The sequence below is a fragment of the Rhinichthys klamathensis genome, unplaced genomic scaffold (genome assembly GCF_029890125.1).
Source record: "Rhinichthys klamathensis goyatoka isolate OS25496 unplaced genomic scaffold, OSU_Roscu_1.1 h1tg000372l_1, whole genome shotgun sequence".
NCBI classification, from domain to species: Eukaryota; Metazoa; Chordata; class Actinopteri; order Cypriniformes; family Leuciscidae; genus Rhinichthys; species Rhinichthys klamathensis.
The window spans coordinates 863434-883049 of record NW_026606879.1 but is presented as its reverse complement, the minus strand read 5'-3'; the positions used below and the strand labels follow the sequence as shown (position 1 = coordinate 883049).

Below are 19616 nucleotides of genomic sequence, written 5' to 3'. Positions count from 1 at the left end.
GGTTGTTCATTTTCTTTTACAAAATATGCTCATCATGATAATCACTGTGTCCACCTGGATTATTAACATAACTATACTATGGTAAAACTGAAAATGCACAAAAAATAAATAAAATGACAAAAAGATTCTGAAAGGTTACTTCACAATATGGAGATCACATATTAGTGCATGGCTCTCTGGAACTCGATTTTGGTTGGGCACAATCCAGCAGTCTGATATTTCATAATATTTATTATCGTCCATGGAAACAGTGCATATCAGACCACTTATCTATAGGTAAAGGCCTTTACACACCAGCACAAATGTTTGGCACAAAAATTGCTGCAAATTTTGCATGAGATTTGTCAGTTTGAACCAGTGCGAATAAACGGCAGATGGTCTGAAAAAAAATGCAAATTCACTCTCTGACAGTAGGTGGATCTGTCATTCAGATTTCTGTATTCTCTATAGTGTTTATTAAATAACACCAAATAAAATAATGCATATGCAAGATAGCCGGTTGCAGATTCTTTATCTGCCATTCACTGTCGCTTAGCTAAATAATCTGTTCATTAGTGCCACAAGGCATGTGCTGCATCCAAATAGGTCTACTTACATACTACATTATGGGCGAAAAACAGCATGTGAGCCGAGTAGCATGTACGAATCCATTGTATTTATAAAATAGTAAAGGCAAAAAGTACCCTAATTACCTACTTCCAGCGGGATTCTGAAGTGTGGACACCCAACTGACACCGTAGGTCACATGTCAATTTTATTCATACTACACACATTCATACTAGGCTATAGAACATACTTTTTTAACAGTTGTGATTCGTGAAGTAAGTTTCACACCAACTGTAGTAACTATTAATCATTATGCGATTTTGAATGCAGCAAATTTGTTTATCCCTGGACATGTCATGTGACCAAAAACACGAATGTAATTGGTTTGGCAGTTTTCTTAACAGTGCGATGCAAAAGAGATTAGAACACTTCTCAATAAAAAAATCTGTCACATTGACACTATGCAAATGTTAACTGCATGTAGGCCTGAGTAGATGTATTAACAGTCGTTCATTCAAATTAAAACGTTTATCACTTTGCATCATACATTTGTCTTGATGTGAACTGGCCTTAACTGAAACAGATGCTACACTGCGTATTCTTTCTTCTTTAATAGAAACACAACTGGTGCCATTTTATGTATCAGTTATTGATGGTGGTGAAAATGACCTCAGATGACTTCATTATATATTAATGTTACTGTAATATTGTTGCAGTGTTTGTCTTGTTGTTATGCAGTTTTGTACATTGTAACTTTTTTCCTGGCGGAAGCTAGGATAATATACATGTACAATTATACAGTTTATATTTGAACAGTTTTCCATTATGCCTCTGATAGTCAGTAGTGTGTGAGTTGCTCTGCTGAGCAGTGTGAAGTGAACTCCATCTCCCTGCATGCTGTTGACAGGCCAGTGGACGTGGTTGGCAGGATCTAGGCCAGAGGCTTGTCTGAAGCCCCTTATTCAATGAGTTGTGACTTGCTTAGACAAAGGAAACAGAGCTGCTTTCTAACTGTCTGTTTGTGTCGCCTCTGCAAGCTTGTTATGCTGTCCACTTTCAGAGATTTAGCCAGACTTCATACAGTGCAATAGCCTATGCTGTCTGGATATATTGCATGCACAACAAAACACTTGCTCTTCCGGAGCTTATAAAATAAAAAAAATATTCTATGCTACTTTTATAAACAATTTTGTGGTAAAACAAAAAGGTAGCACAATGGAATTAATTTCATTCAACAGAGACTGCTGTTTTCACACAAAGGTTTGATTGCCTCATTTGAACTTCCCCTTGCCACCACTGATCTCTATTCACATTGTAATTTACACATTATACATTATATTATGCAGTGCTGGGTAGTAACTGATTACAGGTAATCTGGATTTAAAAGAATAGTAATCAGATTAAAAAAAGTAAGTAATTGTAATTAGATTATATTACATTATAAAATGCTTGTAATCAGACTACAGGTCATTTTGTATTGATTACTTGTTATTCTCACAATGGCAGTAAATTATTCATAATTTATTGATTCCACTTCTTTGTGAAAATTCTCCTTTCTATAAAATTTTCTGTCCACACTCACACCCCAAACTGCCATATCTAGTTACTTATTAAAAAAATGAAAGTAATTTGCATTTTTGCGAATATGGGTGTGTGTAATTTGGGAACCAAGGGCCAATAAAATATGTTCCCGTGGTGGCTATGTATGTAGGAAATATATATATAAAAAAATAAAAAAAACACTCTTGGTTGAATAACTTTCTCTTTATTAAACTGAATGCTAACAAAGATGGTATAAAATAAACTATTCATTTAAATAAAATATTGTTTTAATTACATATATGATTCGATCTAACTCTGACAGTTTTATGTAATGTTTCATAATAATCTTTTAGTGTAAAATTTGTTAAATTCACTTTTTACTAATGATGCACCATTTTTTCCCCCCACCGAAAAACTGTAAGCGAAATTAAAGATTAAATACAATTACAAATGTAACATGCCTATATAATACATTACTTTGGGCTGGGCGATATGGCCAAAAAGTTGTCACAATAAAATCTTCCATATCAGTTTATATCAATAATTATCACGATAATTATCACAATTGTCACATCTGCCAGATGGAGTACCCATGATTTCCACCAGAGAGCACTCCTCCCTAGTCAATTGCTATCAGATCATGTACTTCATTTGCGATAACTCATTGCCTGGACTCATGATGTTGTGATTATGTTCAGCTGTGTCTCATTATCTTGTTAAACTCTGCCTAAATAAGCCCTGTATTTTCACTTTGTGAACGTTGCATACTTTCCTTGATAGCACATGTATATCACGTCTATTTGTTGTGTGTGTTTACATCTGTTTGTTCATCTGCAATAATACGTCAATAGGACTTTTCCCATCAGATGTCAAATAGATATTTAGAAAATGTCTTTAAGACGTTTATGATTTAGAATGTATGTAAAATTGACATCTTAAAGACATCTATCAGATGTTAGTAAACAGCAGATGGCTTTTGCGAGTTCTTGTAGGTGTCATAGGCCTACCGCATTTCTGAGCGCTCTCTTCCTGATGTGTCATGGTTTTTGAGCTTCTCCTCTTTGCCTGTGTTTTTCTGCCCTGTTGTCTTTTTGGATTATCTGCCCTGTGTTTTGACCTAGTGGTGGGAGAAACGAAGCTTTTCAAAGCTTCGATTCAATTGAACCAATTGCTTTGGGAAATCATTCACTGTTTCGAAGCGCCACACGGTGGTGACGCCTGCTTTTCAGAACAGTGGAAATGCAACAAAATGCAGGCCAAACATGCATAAAAACACATTTTATAAACACACTGCAAATGTTTTATTTTAAGTAAAATCTATCAAATGCAATTCACTTATCATCTAATAAGATTAATTATCAAGTGTCTATGATATGCAGTCTTTCATTGATTTGTAGTGCTTTTTTTGTTTGTTCTATTGATGGCTCAGCTAAACAGGCCAATAAGAAACTATAAACTACTATTATTCCTTTTAATCATACTAATGTCTCATTAAAATGTCTACAACTGTATAAAACTGACCAGAGATCAGTGAATCCGCAGTAGCCCCGCAGACCCCTTAAGACACAGCCCCTCCTCATTTGCATAATGAGGTAGAAATGCATACAGAAATGTAAAAACGACAGGCAGAAATAAATAGCATTGAAGAAATAAATAGGGTAAAAAAATACAAAGGAAGAATAAAACAGACAAAAATATTATAACATGCACATAAATAAATACTTAAAAAAATAAGTAATTAATAAATACAGTTCAAGATTATAACGGACAATAAATAAATAAGGTAATTATTACAAAGGTAAATAAATAAAGAAGCTAATTAAAAGAGGTATATACATTTATGTCTCACTGTATAATTTAATTTCTACCTACATTTATTTGTTTATTGTATTTTTTGGGGCAATTAATTGTATGCTTATTTATTTATTGAGCATTTATTTATTTCTGTATTTATTTTTAAATATGGTAGAGTTGGTCCTCCATATTTTTGCTATCAGTGTGATAACTTTTTATCTCAAACTTTTTTTTTTCTCTCAGATCATTTATTTTCTCACATGTAATAAAGACACATTAATAGCTCCATACTGTTCTGTCTCTGTCTGACAATGATGGAGAGACTCAAGAAGAAGTGACAACATGTAGAATGCAACAGGATGTTTCTGAATGGTTAGTTGATGAATTTATGTTGCTGACGTGGAGTTAACTATCTTCAAGTCATTTATTAGCATATTCTGTCATGATAATCTATAACATTGCTCATGGAACCGTTGTAAGATGCATACAGAGTGAAATGCTATTGCATTTGTGTTACGTACTGTATTGCATGTGAAAAGACGGATGCGACAACTTGAGGAGACTCACAAATGTGCTGTACTACAACAACTCTTCCTCTTCTCAACATGGACTGTGTTCCCCCATGGACGGGGTTTATGTAAATTTTAGGGTTAGTGATGTCACTAACCCGGGAGGAATGTCGTGTAGTCAAGTCAAGTCATCATTTATATAGCGCTTTTAACAATGTAGATTGTTTCAAAGCAGCTTTACAGAGATAAACACACAATTTACGGTAACAGAGATTGTTTTGGCTTTATAGCGATTTTTGAATAATGTTATTTCCAGCTAAAGGTAGTTTTGATTGATTCACTTCCAGCAAAATTATCATTTGTTATTACATTAGGGGCCACTAAGACGACGGCGTTCTCTCTAAACAGACTTTAAACACGAACCTGTGACCTGATGGCGTTCACATGCGTTCACACGTAATTTACCTACAAACCATGCCTAAACAAACTACTTGTCTTGCCTATACATTAGATAAAGAATTTTGTTTTATTTTATCACTTCGGGTTACGCGAACCAGATTTTCAACAACGCTTTATCTGTAGAGTGGGAAAGGGATCCTCCAGCCGTTTGTTGTAGTCCTTAAAAAACAATTTCTTTAAAAGCAAATATCTTCCTTTGCTTTGAACTTTGAGTGTTAGTACTTTGCAGATGTCATTAATGCTCAAACAGCAACATTACACACTAATTAAAGTTTGAAAAGTGAAATCATAATCAACCCCCACTTTAATACATTTAATACATGTCTACATTAATAATAATAAAATTCGATTTGAATATCCCACATGTCTGCCACAATACCATGGTGCAGTTAGTGTTACTTCAGTAATCCACGGTAAATGATGGCGATTTGTTGAATGAAAAGCCTTGTGACTGTATTGTTGTGCACAGTGTTTCTCCTGTTTGTCAGTTCTGTTTCATCTGGCTTTAGTTTAAACCACTGAGACATTGGTTTAAACCAAAGTGTGAGGACCAAAAAATGCTATTTGTATGGTGACAGATAGTAAGCATTTACAATGATGTACATCAGTTGGGTTGTTGAGCAGCATTTCTTTCTCAGTTATGCTGTGGGTTTCACTTGTTGACCGGAAATGGCAGCTTGGAGGCAGTGAGTGGGATATTCCTTCCTGGCACAGTTTGTGTGTGTGCGTGTTTTACTGGTAACTTTAGTTCACAATCGGTGTTTGTGTTTACAATATCACAATCTATGTTTGTGTTTACAGCTTATTACAATCTATTAATTATTCTTTTTATGGTTATATAACAGTTGATTATATTTTTCCTTGACTATCATGTTGATTTTGTTGTTATGTTTCAAACATTTTCTTTATAGGTAGAACAGTCATTTCTAATGGGTCTTAATCGTGGTTATGGTGCTACTGATTGGTACTCATTTCTATGGGACTTCCACCCCCTCAAGTCAATGATGAGATTAAAACTATAATGGATTAATCACTGAAAGTCTGTGAATAGCTTAATTAGATTACATTCCAAGAACTCTCAACTTCAATTTTAGCATTTGCTCTGCATAAAACTCAAGCAGAAAAGGGTTTTCTCTGTCATACAAATGTCCCTTCTCACTCACACTGGTAAATAGTCTTGACTTTCATTTGTATTGAATAAATGTGATTAGTGTTTTCTCTATTGGGCAGTTCTGACTCTGAATCTCTCTCTCTCTCTCTCTCTCTCTCTCTCTCTCTCTCTCTCTCTCTCTCTCTCTCTCTCTCTCTCTCTCTCTCTCTCTCTCTCTCTCTCTCTCTCTCTCTCTCTCTCTCTCTCTCTCTCTCTCTCTCTCTCTCTCTCTCTCTCTCTCTCTCTCTCTCTCTCTCTCTCTCTTTCTACCAGGCGGAGGCAAGACTGGCAGCTAAACGGGCAGCCCGGGCAGAAGCTCGAGAAATCCGGATGAAGGAATTGGAGAGGCAACAGAAAGAGGTCAGGAGATAATCTGTTTGGCAGACTGTTACAGTTCTACTTTCTTCTTAGGCTATAACAAATAGCCTGTTGTATGGTTCTACATAGAATTTCACACTAGCTTTAAGCAGATACATACAAGCAAAAGTACAATTACTAAATTCTAATTTAGTAAATATCTTGTATCATTAAATAATACTAAATAATTGTCGCAGAATAATCGCTCAATATATTGTGCCTAATGCCTGCAACCCTGTAGATATATTCAGAACAACATCACTCTTGCTTGTGTGAAATCTTTTAAATGAACACTTACCTGATAATGTTCCAGTGGAAATGTTAAGAAGTTAATATTGAGAACTTAAATTTTAAAGGCAATATTGACATTTTTGTTTTTGTTTTTGCTCCGCCAATGAAAAAAACTAAAAAAGCCTAAGCAGAATCAACTGTTTCATGTCTCCTTCACCACACAGTTGCAACGTATAGTAATTGTTTAGTGGATGAATCAGTGCTTTTGAACGAGTCAGCTTAGTGAATGATTCATTCACTCACTCGTAATAAGGTTATAATGTAGCCTGCAGATAGGGTTTGAAAATTTCCACCACTAATACACAACAAAAAAAAAAAAAAAAAAAAAAAAAAGTGGAGTGAAATGGTTCTCCGGGACGAAAGATGTGTGAATTCTCTTTAATTCTCATAAACCACCTATACATTAAAGTACAGTACCACTCTCAGAATTAAACTGGAGCAGAAACATATTCATGATTTAAACATCTTAAAGTTGTGACGCAGAGATTTCTTTTTAATAAATATTCCTTTTTCTTGCATAAAGGTTTTGCTTAGCATATAGAAAAAAGGGGGGATGCGTTTGATCATGGATCCTAGTCTGTTTGTGTGTTTGTGTGTGTGTGTGTGTGTGTGTGTGTGCTGGTGTTAGCCTTTGCTAGTCTGTATTAGTAAACTAAAGATGTGATATGTAGTGCCGAGTACGACTTATGAGGTGAGTGTGTGAATGTTATTACTTGTTTTCACATACATTGGAGGTATATCCTTTATTTAGTAAATGTATTGTCATGTGACTTTTTTGGTGTTTTAAGAGATCATATTTCAGAATAGCTTCTTTGATAATTTTTAGCATAAAAGTACAAATATTTGGGGTTGTCGTTTAGAGTGTTCTCTGCTATTGTGTGTGTTTAAATATACTGTAAATTGGACCGATAATACATCACTGTTCAAAAGGTTGGGGTCAGTAACGTTTTTTAATTGAAAAAGTCTCTTATGCTCACCAAGACTGCATTTATTTAATGAAAAATACAATGAAACAGTAATAATTTGTAAAATTTCCGGATTCAGTACTATTTCCTGAAACAGAAAATATTATTACAATTTAAAAGAATGAGCATTTTTTTATAATTAATATAATTAAAAATGTATTCCTGTGATGGCAAAGCTGAATTTTCAGCAGCCATTACTACAGTCTTCAGTGTCACATGATCCTTCAGAAAACATTTTAATATACTGATAACTGAAACAGTTCTTCTTATTATTAATCAATTTATTATTATTATTATTATTAAAGCTGAAAAAGTTCAGTGCATCGTGATCAATTGCTAAATTTAAATGTGATCCCCTAGGATATTGTTAATTTGTTGGCATTTTGATTTTTAGAAGGCTTTTGAGAATGTTTTGGGTTGTGTAAATGGTGTGCAGGTTATAAAAATTACAGATTTTTATTCTTTATACCAGCTCTATCCTGATTTATTTACAAATGATCCCTATAGTCTCATTTAAGCTCTTTAAATCTTTCTCTTACTGTCTCACTTTCTTTCTTTCTTTCTCTTCATCCTGGTCTCCCTGCTGTTTAATTAGATATATCAAGCGCAAAAGGTAAGATCTGTCCCTCTAACAGTCCTCATATTTGATCATTAGAAATGCAACCTGTAGTATTTTGCATTGTTTTATTAACATCAGGTTATAAAAATACAGCTAAAGCTTGAGGAAGAAATAAACAAGACCAGTCTCAAACCAAGTTCTCTTGCAAACCTGTTTTTAACATCCTCCTATACTTTCATTATAACCCTTCCTCATTTGATCGTCTTGCTCTCCTCCTCTCTGCACCAGAAATACTATGGGCTGGACAACAAATGGGGCCATATTGAACAGTGGATGGTATGACCTGTTATTATACCACACTGCTGCATGCAATAGACCGCCAAATATAGAATTCGAATTAGAAATAGGTCCCACACAGCACATGTCCCGAATGCAGTTAATCAAACCCTAACTATCACAATGTATCCTTCAGAGAATGAAATGTGATTGGTTGGTGTTGCATGTCTCTCAGGCAGTCTGTGTCTGATCCTCATTTCACAGGCTTTACTGGAGCAGTGGGGGGCAGGAGGCCCATCTGACATGTTAGGGCTTAGTAGAGGTGGTCATAACATACAGCAGGATTATAGGGCGGTCGCGTGACCCACATCTTAAAGCACTCAACCCTCCCCTCCCACCCCTCCAGACACCCTGTCTGAGCCCTGTAATAAACCGTGATATGACAGACAGCGTAATCTCTCAGTGCATGCTTTGTTGTTCAGTTTTTGCAGTGTTTGATAGTCATGTGACCTTTTGACCTAAAACTTCCTGCTTTCTGTCCTATTTTCCCGCTCTGCTTTTCAGGAGGACAGTGAGCGGTATTCCCGCCACTCTCGGAGACATACTTCGGTCTGTATCTCTCCATCTGCTTTTTGTCCTACACGATTATTCCGTTTTTTAATATTTCCTTAGTCCCATTTCCCCCCTTTTTCCCCTTCTTCCGCATTTGGTCCTCTTCTTCATCACTCACTTCCTACATTTTATTTTTGCTAAAGGCCTGTAGTGTGTTCTTAACAGATGTCAGATGTACTTCACCCAAAAATGAAAATCACTTAATCAAATTTATGATGTTAAAAAACAATATTTCATGCTAATTTCCATGTGGTTACAGTGAACAGGGACCGAAGCTTTCAAGCTCATCATAAAACTGTCATACCTGTCATAAAAAAGTGTCATAAAAATAGTCCATACAACTCTTCCAATATAAAAACTTTGTGTGAAAAACAATGTAGGCTAACACACACACACACACACACGCATGCACGCACGCACATACACACACACACACACACACACACACACATTTACCATCTAAATGGTTACATATAGTTTTTTTCATGGAAGCTTATTTCTGCCACAGTAATTGCAACTTTTTATCCCAAAATTCTGACCTTTCTTCTTGCAATTGCAAGTTTATATCTCACAATTCTGACATTATTTCTTGCAAGAAATAAAGTAAAAATTGCGAATTATAAACTCGGAACTGTAAGAAATAAAGTCAGAATTGTGAGATATAAACTTGGAATTGTTAGGGGGAAAAAGTCAGAATTAGAGTTATAAAGTACAAAATGTGAGATAAACTTGCAAGTCGCAATAACCTTTTTTTTTGTGGTGTAAACAAGCTTCCATAGTTTTTATATAGCCTATAGCTAGTTATGAATACTATAACCCTAAAATATGTAGGTACACACAAAATGTTAATTATATTTTTCTTTTAATAATTCATTGATAAGAAATGTTATTATGCATTTAATTCTATCCTTTTGTGACCCACATTTGCTATAGAAATACACTGGTTTACCCAAAGCACAGTTCTAAACTCCCTGTTTTCTTTGTCTTCCTGTCTCAGATATCAGATGATGAGGAGCGGATGTCTGTTGGCAGTCGGGGGAGTTTGAGGGTTAGTATACCTGTGATTCCTCCTATAAAGCTTTTCATTTGGATGATACAAAATGCTAAAAAAAAAACTGGAGATTTTACACCAGTTCCTACTGTTTAACACACAATTTGAAGAGTGGTAGTTTACTTTCTCTTAATTTTAATCTTATGTCACTTAAATAAAAACAGATATTCAGGACTTACACTACTGGTCAAAAGTTTGGAATCATTTTAATTAAGAATTTTTTTATTTTGTTTTATGATGATGCTTACCAAGACTGCATTAACCCTCTGGGGTCCTTCGGCCCAAATGGACCCGAAGCATTTAAATTTTTTTTTTTTTTTAATCATAGCTTTATCGGAATGGTCCGAAATTTGGTGACTTTGTTGGTACTTGGTATATGAACACCCCAAAAAAAATTGGGGACAGGATTTGAATAGTCTAAGTGGTTGTAAAAAAAATAGTCACACTCAGGACCTTCTGGTCCAAATGGACCCGCATAGGAAATGAATGGGAAATTGGAAAAAATGTGAAAATACAGAGTTTTTTTGTGCGTACAATCTACAAATCAGCCACGATCCAGAAAAAAAGCACACAACAGTGAAGGGGTGAATCTATAAAACATCAAGAGTGCAACACAGACACATCCACACACACACACACACACACACACACACACACACACACACACACACACACACACACACACACACACACACACACACACACACACACACACACACACACACACAAACACACTTTTATACACATACACACTAATAAATTCAGATTACATATGGGTTTTGAATTTTTTAAATGCTCAGTTTGTCCACCAGATGGCATCCATCTCATTTCAAAAATTGCTTTCATGAGGCCTAGGCTTGACTCTAAAATGAAATACAGCTTTAAATAAAAAAAAAAAAAAAAAAAAAAAAAAAAAAAATTATATTATATTCAATGGGGAAAAAATGGGTCATAATTATTGCATTAATGTTAATTATAAATCATTTTTATTTTTGAAATTATCTCAAAACACCAAAAAAGAAAAGAAAAAATATTATAAAAAACAAGTAAAAAAAAAAAAAAAAGATGATTTTTTTTAAATAAATATTAATCCCACCCTTCCGGCCCATTTGGACCCGAGTGTCCTGAGTGTGACTCTGAAATGAAGGACCCCAGAGGGTTAAAAAAACAGCAATATGGTGAAATACTATTACAGTTTAAAATCATTTAAATTTAATTTAAATATATTTATAAATATCATTTTAATTCATGTGGTGGCAAAGCTGAATTTTACGCATCAGTCTTTAGTGTCACATGATCCATCAGAAATAAGCCTAATTTGTTATTAACTCATATCTATGGTCAATAATGGTTCTTATTATTATCAATGTTGAAAACGTCTCGGGTTACGTATGTAACCCTTGTTCCCTGAGAAAGGGAACGAGACACTGCGTCGGTGACGACACTAGGGGAACGCCCTTCAGCGTAGCACGTCTGAATTTATGAATGAAACCGAATCCAATCCTATTGGCGTTGCGTGATGACGTAGCGTGTGACGGCATAAGCGGATGTGTACAAAAGCACGCCGGCACACAGAAAATGTCAGCTTTTGCTATGAAGCAAGTGCTCCAAGCAGGGTGAGGTGTGGCGAACCGACGCAGTGTCTCGTTCCCTTTCTCAGGGAACAAGGGTTACATACGTAACCCGAGACGTTCCCTTTCGAGGGAACTCGAACTGCGTCGGTGACGACACTAGGGGAACGAGATACCCACTATGCCACAACGAACCCCGCTCATCCTAGTGTGAAGCTGTCTTCAGGCACAACTTAGGACGAAAGCACTCGTGCACCGGGTGTAGAGGGAAGGTCCAGACTGTAAAACCTCATGAATGTGTGCGGAGTGGCCCAGCCAGCCGCCTCACATATGTCATGGATAGAAACCCCTGAAAGGAGGGCTCTAGAGGACGCCATGCCTCTGGTGGAGTGAGCCCTCACGGCCATAGGTGAAGGCAAATTGCGCACCTGATAGGCCAGGGAAATAGTCTGAACGATCCAGTTGCTGATGGTCTGCTTAGAGGCGGGAAGCCCCTTCTTGGGAGACCCAAAACACACCAGCAACTGGTCCGACTTCCGCCATGAGGAGGACTTCTGGATGTAATACTGAAGTGCTCTGACAGGGCAGAGCAGATGAAGTCTCTCCTCATCCGCCGTCACATGAGGCGGAGGATGAAATGCCTGCAGAACCAAAGGCCGTGCCACATTAGATGGCACCTTGGGCAAATAGCCAGGCCTGGGGTGAAGGATGGCCTTAATGTTGCCGGGAGCAAACTCCAAGCACTCATTGGAAATAGAGAGCGCCTGGAGATCTCCTACCCTCCTCAGAGAAGTAATAGCCAACAAAAAGACCACCTTGAAGGTCAGGTTCTTGGCCTCAGCCGACTCCAATGGTTCGAAGGGGGCCTCGGCCAGCCCTTCGAGCACCACTGCCAGGTCCCAAGAGGGAACCCTGGTGCGAGTCGCAGGTCTCATCCTCCAGGCTCCACGGAGGAAACGTACGACCAGGTGATGCCTCCCCAGAGGACCATCACTCAGAGGAGCGTGGAAAGCCGCAATGGCAGCCACATAAACCTTGAGTGTGGACGGGGTAAGCCCGGCAGAAAAGCGGTCTTGGAGAAACTCCAGTACTGAAGCCACTGGGCAGTTAACTGGGTCCAAATCACGCTCTCTGCACCAAATGGAAAATACATTCCACTTAAGGCCGTATAATTTCCTCGTGGAGGGAGCTCTGGAAGTTAGTATAGTCTCAACTACTTCTGCTGACAGGCCGGCTTCTGGGTACTGTGCCCCCTCAGGGGCCAGACCCACAGTTTCCACAGCTCGGGCCGAGGGTGGAGAACTGAGCCCCCCGCCTGAGACAACAGGTCCCTCCTCAGAGGGATCTGCCATGGCGGGCCTGCCAGAAGCAAGATGATGTCCGAGAACCATACTCGGGCCGGCCAAAACGGGGCTACTAATAGTAGGCTGACTCCGTCCTGACGGACCCTTTCCAGAACTGCTGGGAGCAGAGCGATTGGGGGAAAGGCGTACAGACGCAGCCTCGGCCACGTCTGCACAATGGCATCCAACCCCAGCGGGGCTGGATGTGTGAGGGAGAACCACAGTGGACAGTGTGTCGTCTCTCGAGACGCAAATAGGTCCACTTCCACTGGGCCAAACCTCTCGCATACTAACTCCACCACCTCGGGGTGGAGTCTCCATTCCCCGGGCCTCAGCCCCTGCCTCGACAGCATGTCTGCTCCCTGGTTCTGGTCCCCCGGGACATACATCGCCCTGAGAGACGACAGTCTCCGCTGGGACCACAGGAGGATCTGATGCGCCAGTCTGCACAGAGGGCGCGACCTCAGACCCCCCTGATGATTTAAGTAAGATACCACCGACATGTTGTCGGATCTTACTAGGACATGGCGACCATGGAGGTCTGGCAGAAAGCTCCTCAGAGCCCGGAACACCGCCAACATTTCTAGGCAATTTATGTGCCAAGAGGAATGTTGGTCCTGCCAGAGACCTCTCGTAAAACGGCCGTCCATGACCGCGCCCCAGCCCGTGAGGGAGGCGTCTGTCGAAATAGATATCCGGTGACACGACGCTCCCAGCCTGGGACCCTGGGACAAGAACCAAGGCTTCTTCCAAATTGATAGGGAACGAAGGCATCTGCGCGTAACCCTTATCAAGCGGAATGGATTTCCCCTCGGGGAAAACCCCTTGGCTCTTAACCACCACTGCAGGGCTCTCATGTGCAGCAGGCCAGAAGGTATCACGCTGGACGCTGCTGCCATTAGACCCAACACTCTCTGAAAGTGTTTGACAGTGACGGCCTGGCCTAGCTTTATCCTGGACACTGAGGTCAGGATAGACTCGATCCGAGCAGGAGACAATTGTGCCTGCATCGTGACTGAGTCCCACACCACTCCCAGGAACGTGGTTCTCTGGGCTGGTGTCAACACGCTCTTCTTCGTGTTGAGTCTCAACCCCAGGCTCTGGATGTGGGCGAGGACGACATCTCGATGCCGAATCGCCAGCTCTCTCGACTGTGCCAGTATTAACCAGTCGTCGATGTAATTGAGCACCCTGATGCCCTCGAGCCTCAGGGGTGCTAGAGCTGCATCCATACACTTGGTAAAGGTGCGAGGGGAGAGTGCTAGGCCGAACGGAAGAACCCGATATTGGTAAGCTTCGCCCCCGAAAGCAAACCTCAGGAACTTCCTGTGAGATGGAAGGATGGAGATGTGGAAGTAGGCGTCTTTTAGATCTATCGTGACAAACCAATCCTCGGATTGGATTTGATTCACGATAATGGGAATAGTGAGCATTTTGAACCTGAATCTCCTCAGAGACCGATTCAGATGCCTCAGATCTAAAATTGGACGCAACCCTCCATCCTTCTTTGGAACTATGAAGTACCGGCTGTAGAACCCGGACTCTCTGACTAGTGGGGGAACACGCTCTATGGCCCCTTTTTCTAGCAGCGAGTTGACTTCCTGTCCCAACACCAGACCCTGCTCTGGGCGCACTAACGTCCAGACCACCCCGTTGAATTTCGGTGGGCGGACCTGGAACTGTAGTCTGTACCCAATTTCCACAGTGCGCAGGACCCATGGAGAAATATTCGTGAGGTTTTGCCATGCCTCTGCGAAATTCACCAAGGGAACCAGCCCCTCGGGGCTGGTGTCCAGTGTTTTGTGTAAGCCCTTGGCGGCACCCTGAAGCGGAAGACCGGCAGGGGAAAACCGACAACGACCCACAGTGTGCGAGCGCGAACGCTGTCTGACTGCAAGCCTTTGGGGCAGAAAAGACAGCGTGTGCTCGCTGGAAGCTGGCGCGTCCCGATGCGTCAGAGACGGCGGGATACTGACGCCAGCTTCCTGAGGGCCCGACGAGAGAGGGGACCTCGGTCGCTCTCTCTCGGGGGGGGCGGCCCTTGGAGGTCCCACAGGAGTTAGGACCTCTTTCCCTTCGCCTTCCTGGACTGGATGACGGTCCTCAGATCCGTCCTTCCAGCAGGCTGTGGGTGAGAGCGCTGCCTAGGGTCCCAAGCTGCTTGAGGGGGACCTCTAGAAGCGACACTCCCTCTTTGGCCCTGGCGATAGGAGCTGGATGACGGCTGTGGCTGTTTTGACCCTCTAGCAGCCGACTTCCTAGACCTCGACCGGCGAGGGAGATATTGCCTAAACGCTTCACTCTGCTTTTTAGTGTCCTGAAATCTGTCGACGACAGCATTAACCGCCTCGCCGAACAGACCAGAGGTACAAATGGGTGCATCAAGAAGAAAAGCCCTGTCCTTCTCCTTGATGCCAGAGAGATTAAGCCACAGATGCCTCTCCGTGGTTACCAGAGCTGACATGGAGCGGCCGATGGCGCGGGCCGTCTCCTTGGTAACCCGGAGAGACAAGTCTGTGGCTTTACGAAGCTCGGCAACATCCTCCCTAGTAGGACCCTCGCCCTGGTCCATGTCTTTTAAGAGGTCGGCCTGGTACGCCTGCAGAATGGCCATCGTGTGCAGGCTCGCACCAGCCCGACCTGCCGCCATATAGGCTCTGCCCACCAACGCAGATGTAGTGCGACATGGCTTGGAGGGCTACGCCGGCGTCTTAAGGGACGATGCAAGATCGGGTGAGAGGTAACTGGCTAAAGCTTCCTCAACCCGAGGCATCGTTCCATAACCATTCTCTCTAACCCCCATAATGTCACTATAGTTCAACATCGGGGGGTTAGACAGGCGCGCTGAAAAGGGCCTGTTCCAGGATTTACACAACTCGTTGTGTAAATCCGGGAAGAATGGTAGAGACCGCCGTGGAGGATGTGCACGGTGCTGCAGGAAGCGCTCGTCGAGTTTACTTCTGACTCGCTCTTCCTGCCTCTCCTGTGGCCAACTAATATGTAGTTTAGTCACAGCCCGTGTCACCACCTCCAAAAGCTCATTATAGCTGGGCGCAGTTTGTGTGTGTGTGTGTGCTTCATGCAGATCCCCCTCCACAATGCTGAGCACATCTAATTCCTCGGAATCAGACAGCTGCAGCACTGGGTCTACATCCCGAACGGGAGAAGCCGCGGAGCGGGCTCCCGAACGGGGGATAGGGGAATCTGAGCTTTCAGATGAGGATTGGGAAAGTGCCTCGGCAGTCCCGACCCCCTCTGAAAGCTCCCTTTGCGAACCCCACGATCTAAGTCGCCGCATCGCCTCGGCAGATGCGGGACCTGAACCGCGGGGAGCGCGCATCTGGCCATCCTCAGAAAATAAAGCCAGACGGGAACGCAGCACTCTCATAGAAAGAGAATCACAGTGGCCGCAAGCAGCCCCCTCGAGAGCTGCTTGGGCGTGCTGCATTCCTAAGCAAGCCACACACATCTCGTGTGTGTCCCCAGCCGTGATAAAGCGAGGGCACGGGAATACACAATTTTTAAACTGCTCACTCATTCTCAAAATAGATCAGAACTGAGACAAACAACACCAAATAGGACAAACTGATTTCAACACAACACAGAGCGCTTGCTGAATAGCAAAAAGCTGACATTTTCTGTGTGCCGGCGTGCTTTTGTACACATCCGCTTATGCGTCACACGCTACGTCATCACGCAACGCCAATAGGATTGGATTCGGTTTCATTCATAAATTCAGACGTGCTACGCTGAAGGGCGTTCCCCTAGTGTCGTCACCGACGCAGTTCGAGTTCCCTCGAAAGGGAACAGTTTTTTTCTGCTTAATATTTTTGTTGAAACCATGATACACTTTTCCAGGATTATTTGATGAACAGAAACATCAAAAGTACAGCATTTATTTAAAATAGAAAGCTTTTAGTAACATTTTGCCTCATTTTTAAATGTGTCCTTGCAGAATAAAAGTCTTTCCCAAACTTTATGGGAAGTTATATACAGTTTCCACAAAAATATTAAGCAGCAAAAAATGTTTGCAACAATAACAATGATAAGAAATGTTTCTTTAGCGGCAAATCAGCATATACAAATGATTTCTGAAGGATCATGTGACACTGAAGACTTGAATAATGATTCTGAAAATTCAGCTTTGCCATCATAGGACTAAACACTACATAAACACATTTTAAAATATATTAAAATAGAAAAGTATTTTAAATTGTAAAACATAACAAAATCGCAATTAGCCTATTCTAAACTTTTGAGCGGTAGTGTAAGCAAACATCAGTGAAATGCAAAGAGAAACAATGTTAGTAAAATAGCTGATGAAATTGGTAACAGAATAATGAATCCAGACTCTGTGCGACTGCCGTTTGCACACAGAGTCCTTTCACTGCTTGTTCCCTCTTTCATTCATTCTTCATCACACTTGTGCAACAATCTGTCACCTCAGCTATTTTCATGGGGCTTTTTTTATTTCTCATTCTCACATTGTTCTTTTGTCCTCCTCTGCTTACCGTAGGGTAACCACACAGATCTCTGCAGCAGCACCAGCAGTCTGCCTTCAGCCAGACTACAAAATGGACGGGTCTGTCCCTCTCACAATCCCTAGCAATCCCTCTTTATTCCTGCCTTTAAAATTAGTTCCCTTCCTCATTGTTTTATCTTATAACCCTTTCTTCATTTTGCCCACTCCTCTTTCCTCGTTCATCTCACAGGGACACTTTTTTTCAAACAACTGTCAGTCGACCACAACTGTTCCAAATTGATAGACTTTGTAATCAAAACTATTCAACTTTCATTGCAAATAAGGTTTATTGGCAAAATTCACAGACTTACAGCTGTTTTCAATTAACAAATCAAACAAAAGTAATTGAAATAGTTCAACACAACAAATGTTTCAAGTGGTTTCCCCAAATTCAACTGAAAATGCAACTTTTAATGACTTCTGCAGTCTTAAAATTATTCAACCCTTTCATGGCAAGCATCTTTTGTATGTAGTAGAACACCCTTTTGCTGATATGTACCTGCTGCAAACAAGATGTATAACCAGACATCAGCTTCTGGCAGCGTTTCTGAGGAATCTTAGTCCATTCCTCATGAGAAATGGCCTCCAGTTCAGTAATATTCTTGGGTTTGCGTGCTGCGACCACCTTCTTCAAATCCCACCAGAGATTTTCTATGGGGTTTAAATCAGGTGACTTTGATGGCCACTGTAGAATCTTCCAGGACTTCTTCTCTTAACTTTTTGGACCATTATTTTGACTTAGCCATATTTCTAACATGCAGTCAAAAGTAACACACAACAACAAACCTAGCCAGTTCAGGTATTTCATGTGTTCTAGCTCAAGCAAACCTGCTGCAACTAATGAGGCCTTCATTAGTTGCATCAGATGTGCTTGAGACAACACCTGTTTTGCTGATTTGTGATGTTGTGGGGGATTCTATTCAGGGGGTTGAATAATTTTGGATCTGCAGAAGTCATTAAAAGTTGCATTTTCATTTCAATTTGGGGAAGCCACTTCCCAACAGCTATTTCAATTAGCGTACTTTGGTTTGATTTGTTCACTGCAAACACCCGAAAGTCTGTAAATGTTGCCAAAAAATCTGAATTGCAATGGGGGTTGAATAATTTTAATTAAAACTATATTGACTTTTTGAGATTAAAAAATCAATTTAAGTGATTGTATAAGCAACTCTAGAATCCAAAGGACTGAAATTTTGATTTTAACTTAACTAAACAAAAACATTTTGCTGTATATTGCGGTACATTCTTAAGTACTACATTACCCACAATAGCACTGTGAAATCCACCAATCAGAGAAGTCGTTGTTACTAAAACTAGCACTGCATCTTAAGGTGCGACCACATTAGCAAAACTTCTATGAAATTTTGTGAACTAAAAAAGTCCATTATTAATAGTGTAGCGATGTATGAAGCATCGCTCAGCCAGAACTTACTTTGACAATTTTGAACCCAATGCAATGGAAATGTTTCGCCCTCAAGCACATGGTTTCCTATCAAAATTATTTTTATTTTGGTCACAAACTTTTTCCAAACATCTGTAAATGTGTCTGCACCTTAATTTCTGCCTTAAAAAGTAGTCAAGGTTAGAATTAGTAAATTCCAAATTTTCCCCCTGTGGTGAAAATCAAGTTTTTAATTTTGTTTATATGTCTATGTGGTGTTTTAAATATGCTTTAAGACAAACCAAGTGCCAATTCATAAGTCAACACAATTGCTGAGTATTTTCTCCTTAAAACGGCAGTGTACCAAAGACAGTCTCAAAAACGCCGTTTGAAATCTCTGGTGTTTTTGACGTCACAAACTACCTTGTAACCAATTACGTCAACCTGTGGATCTCTGAGCTGTGAGTGAGTGGAGGCAGGGCTAATTTGCATATTCATAGAACCGCGTATACTAAATGAGGCAAGGGTGTATAGATACATTCAAGCTATTTTAAGCCATGAATATTTTTTTTCAAGGAAAAAACTTGTAAAATGTAATTTTGGTGATCAAAGATGAGTTTTAAGGGATACAATTATTAACTACAGGCCAGATTATATACAGTACTATTTCTGGTATAAGTTTGAATTC

At 40.5% G+C, this 19616-nt stretch overlaps 1 protein-coding gene across 22 annotated transcripts in view; it reads left to right on the top strand.

Moving 5' to 3' along the window:
- The window catches only part of lrrfip1b (leucine rich repeat (in FLII) interacting protein 1b), a 50287-nt gene that overhangs the window by 18819 nt on the left and 11852 nt on the right, over positions 1–19616 (top strand). For 9 of the 22 annotated variants that reach the window (XR_008803782.1, XM_056233578.1, XM_056233579.1 and 6 more), the window contains exons 2-6: positions 6274–6360; positions 8461–8508; positions 9013–9057; positions 10058–10108; positions 17542–17607. Coding sequence is in view for 21 of the 22 variants with exons in the window: in XM_056233578.1 (XP_056089553.1) it covers positions 6274–6360; positions 8461–8508; positions 9013–9057; positions 10058–10108; positions 17542–17607 (297 nt within the window). In the remaining variant the exon portion in view is untranslated. The remainder of the gene's footprint in view (positions 1–6273; positions 6361–8460; positions 8509–9012; positions 9058–10057; positions 10109–17541; positions 17608–19616) is intronic. The other 13 variants (XM_056233582.1, XM_056233577.1, XM_056233580.1 and 10 more) reach the window with 4 other exon arrangements.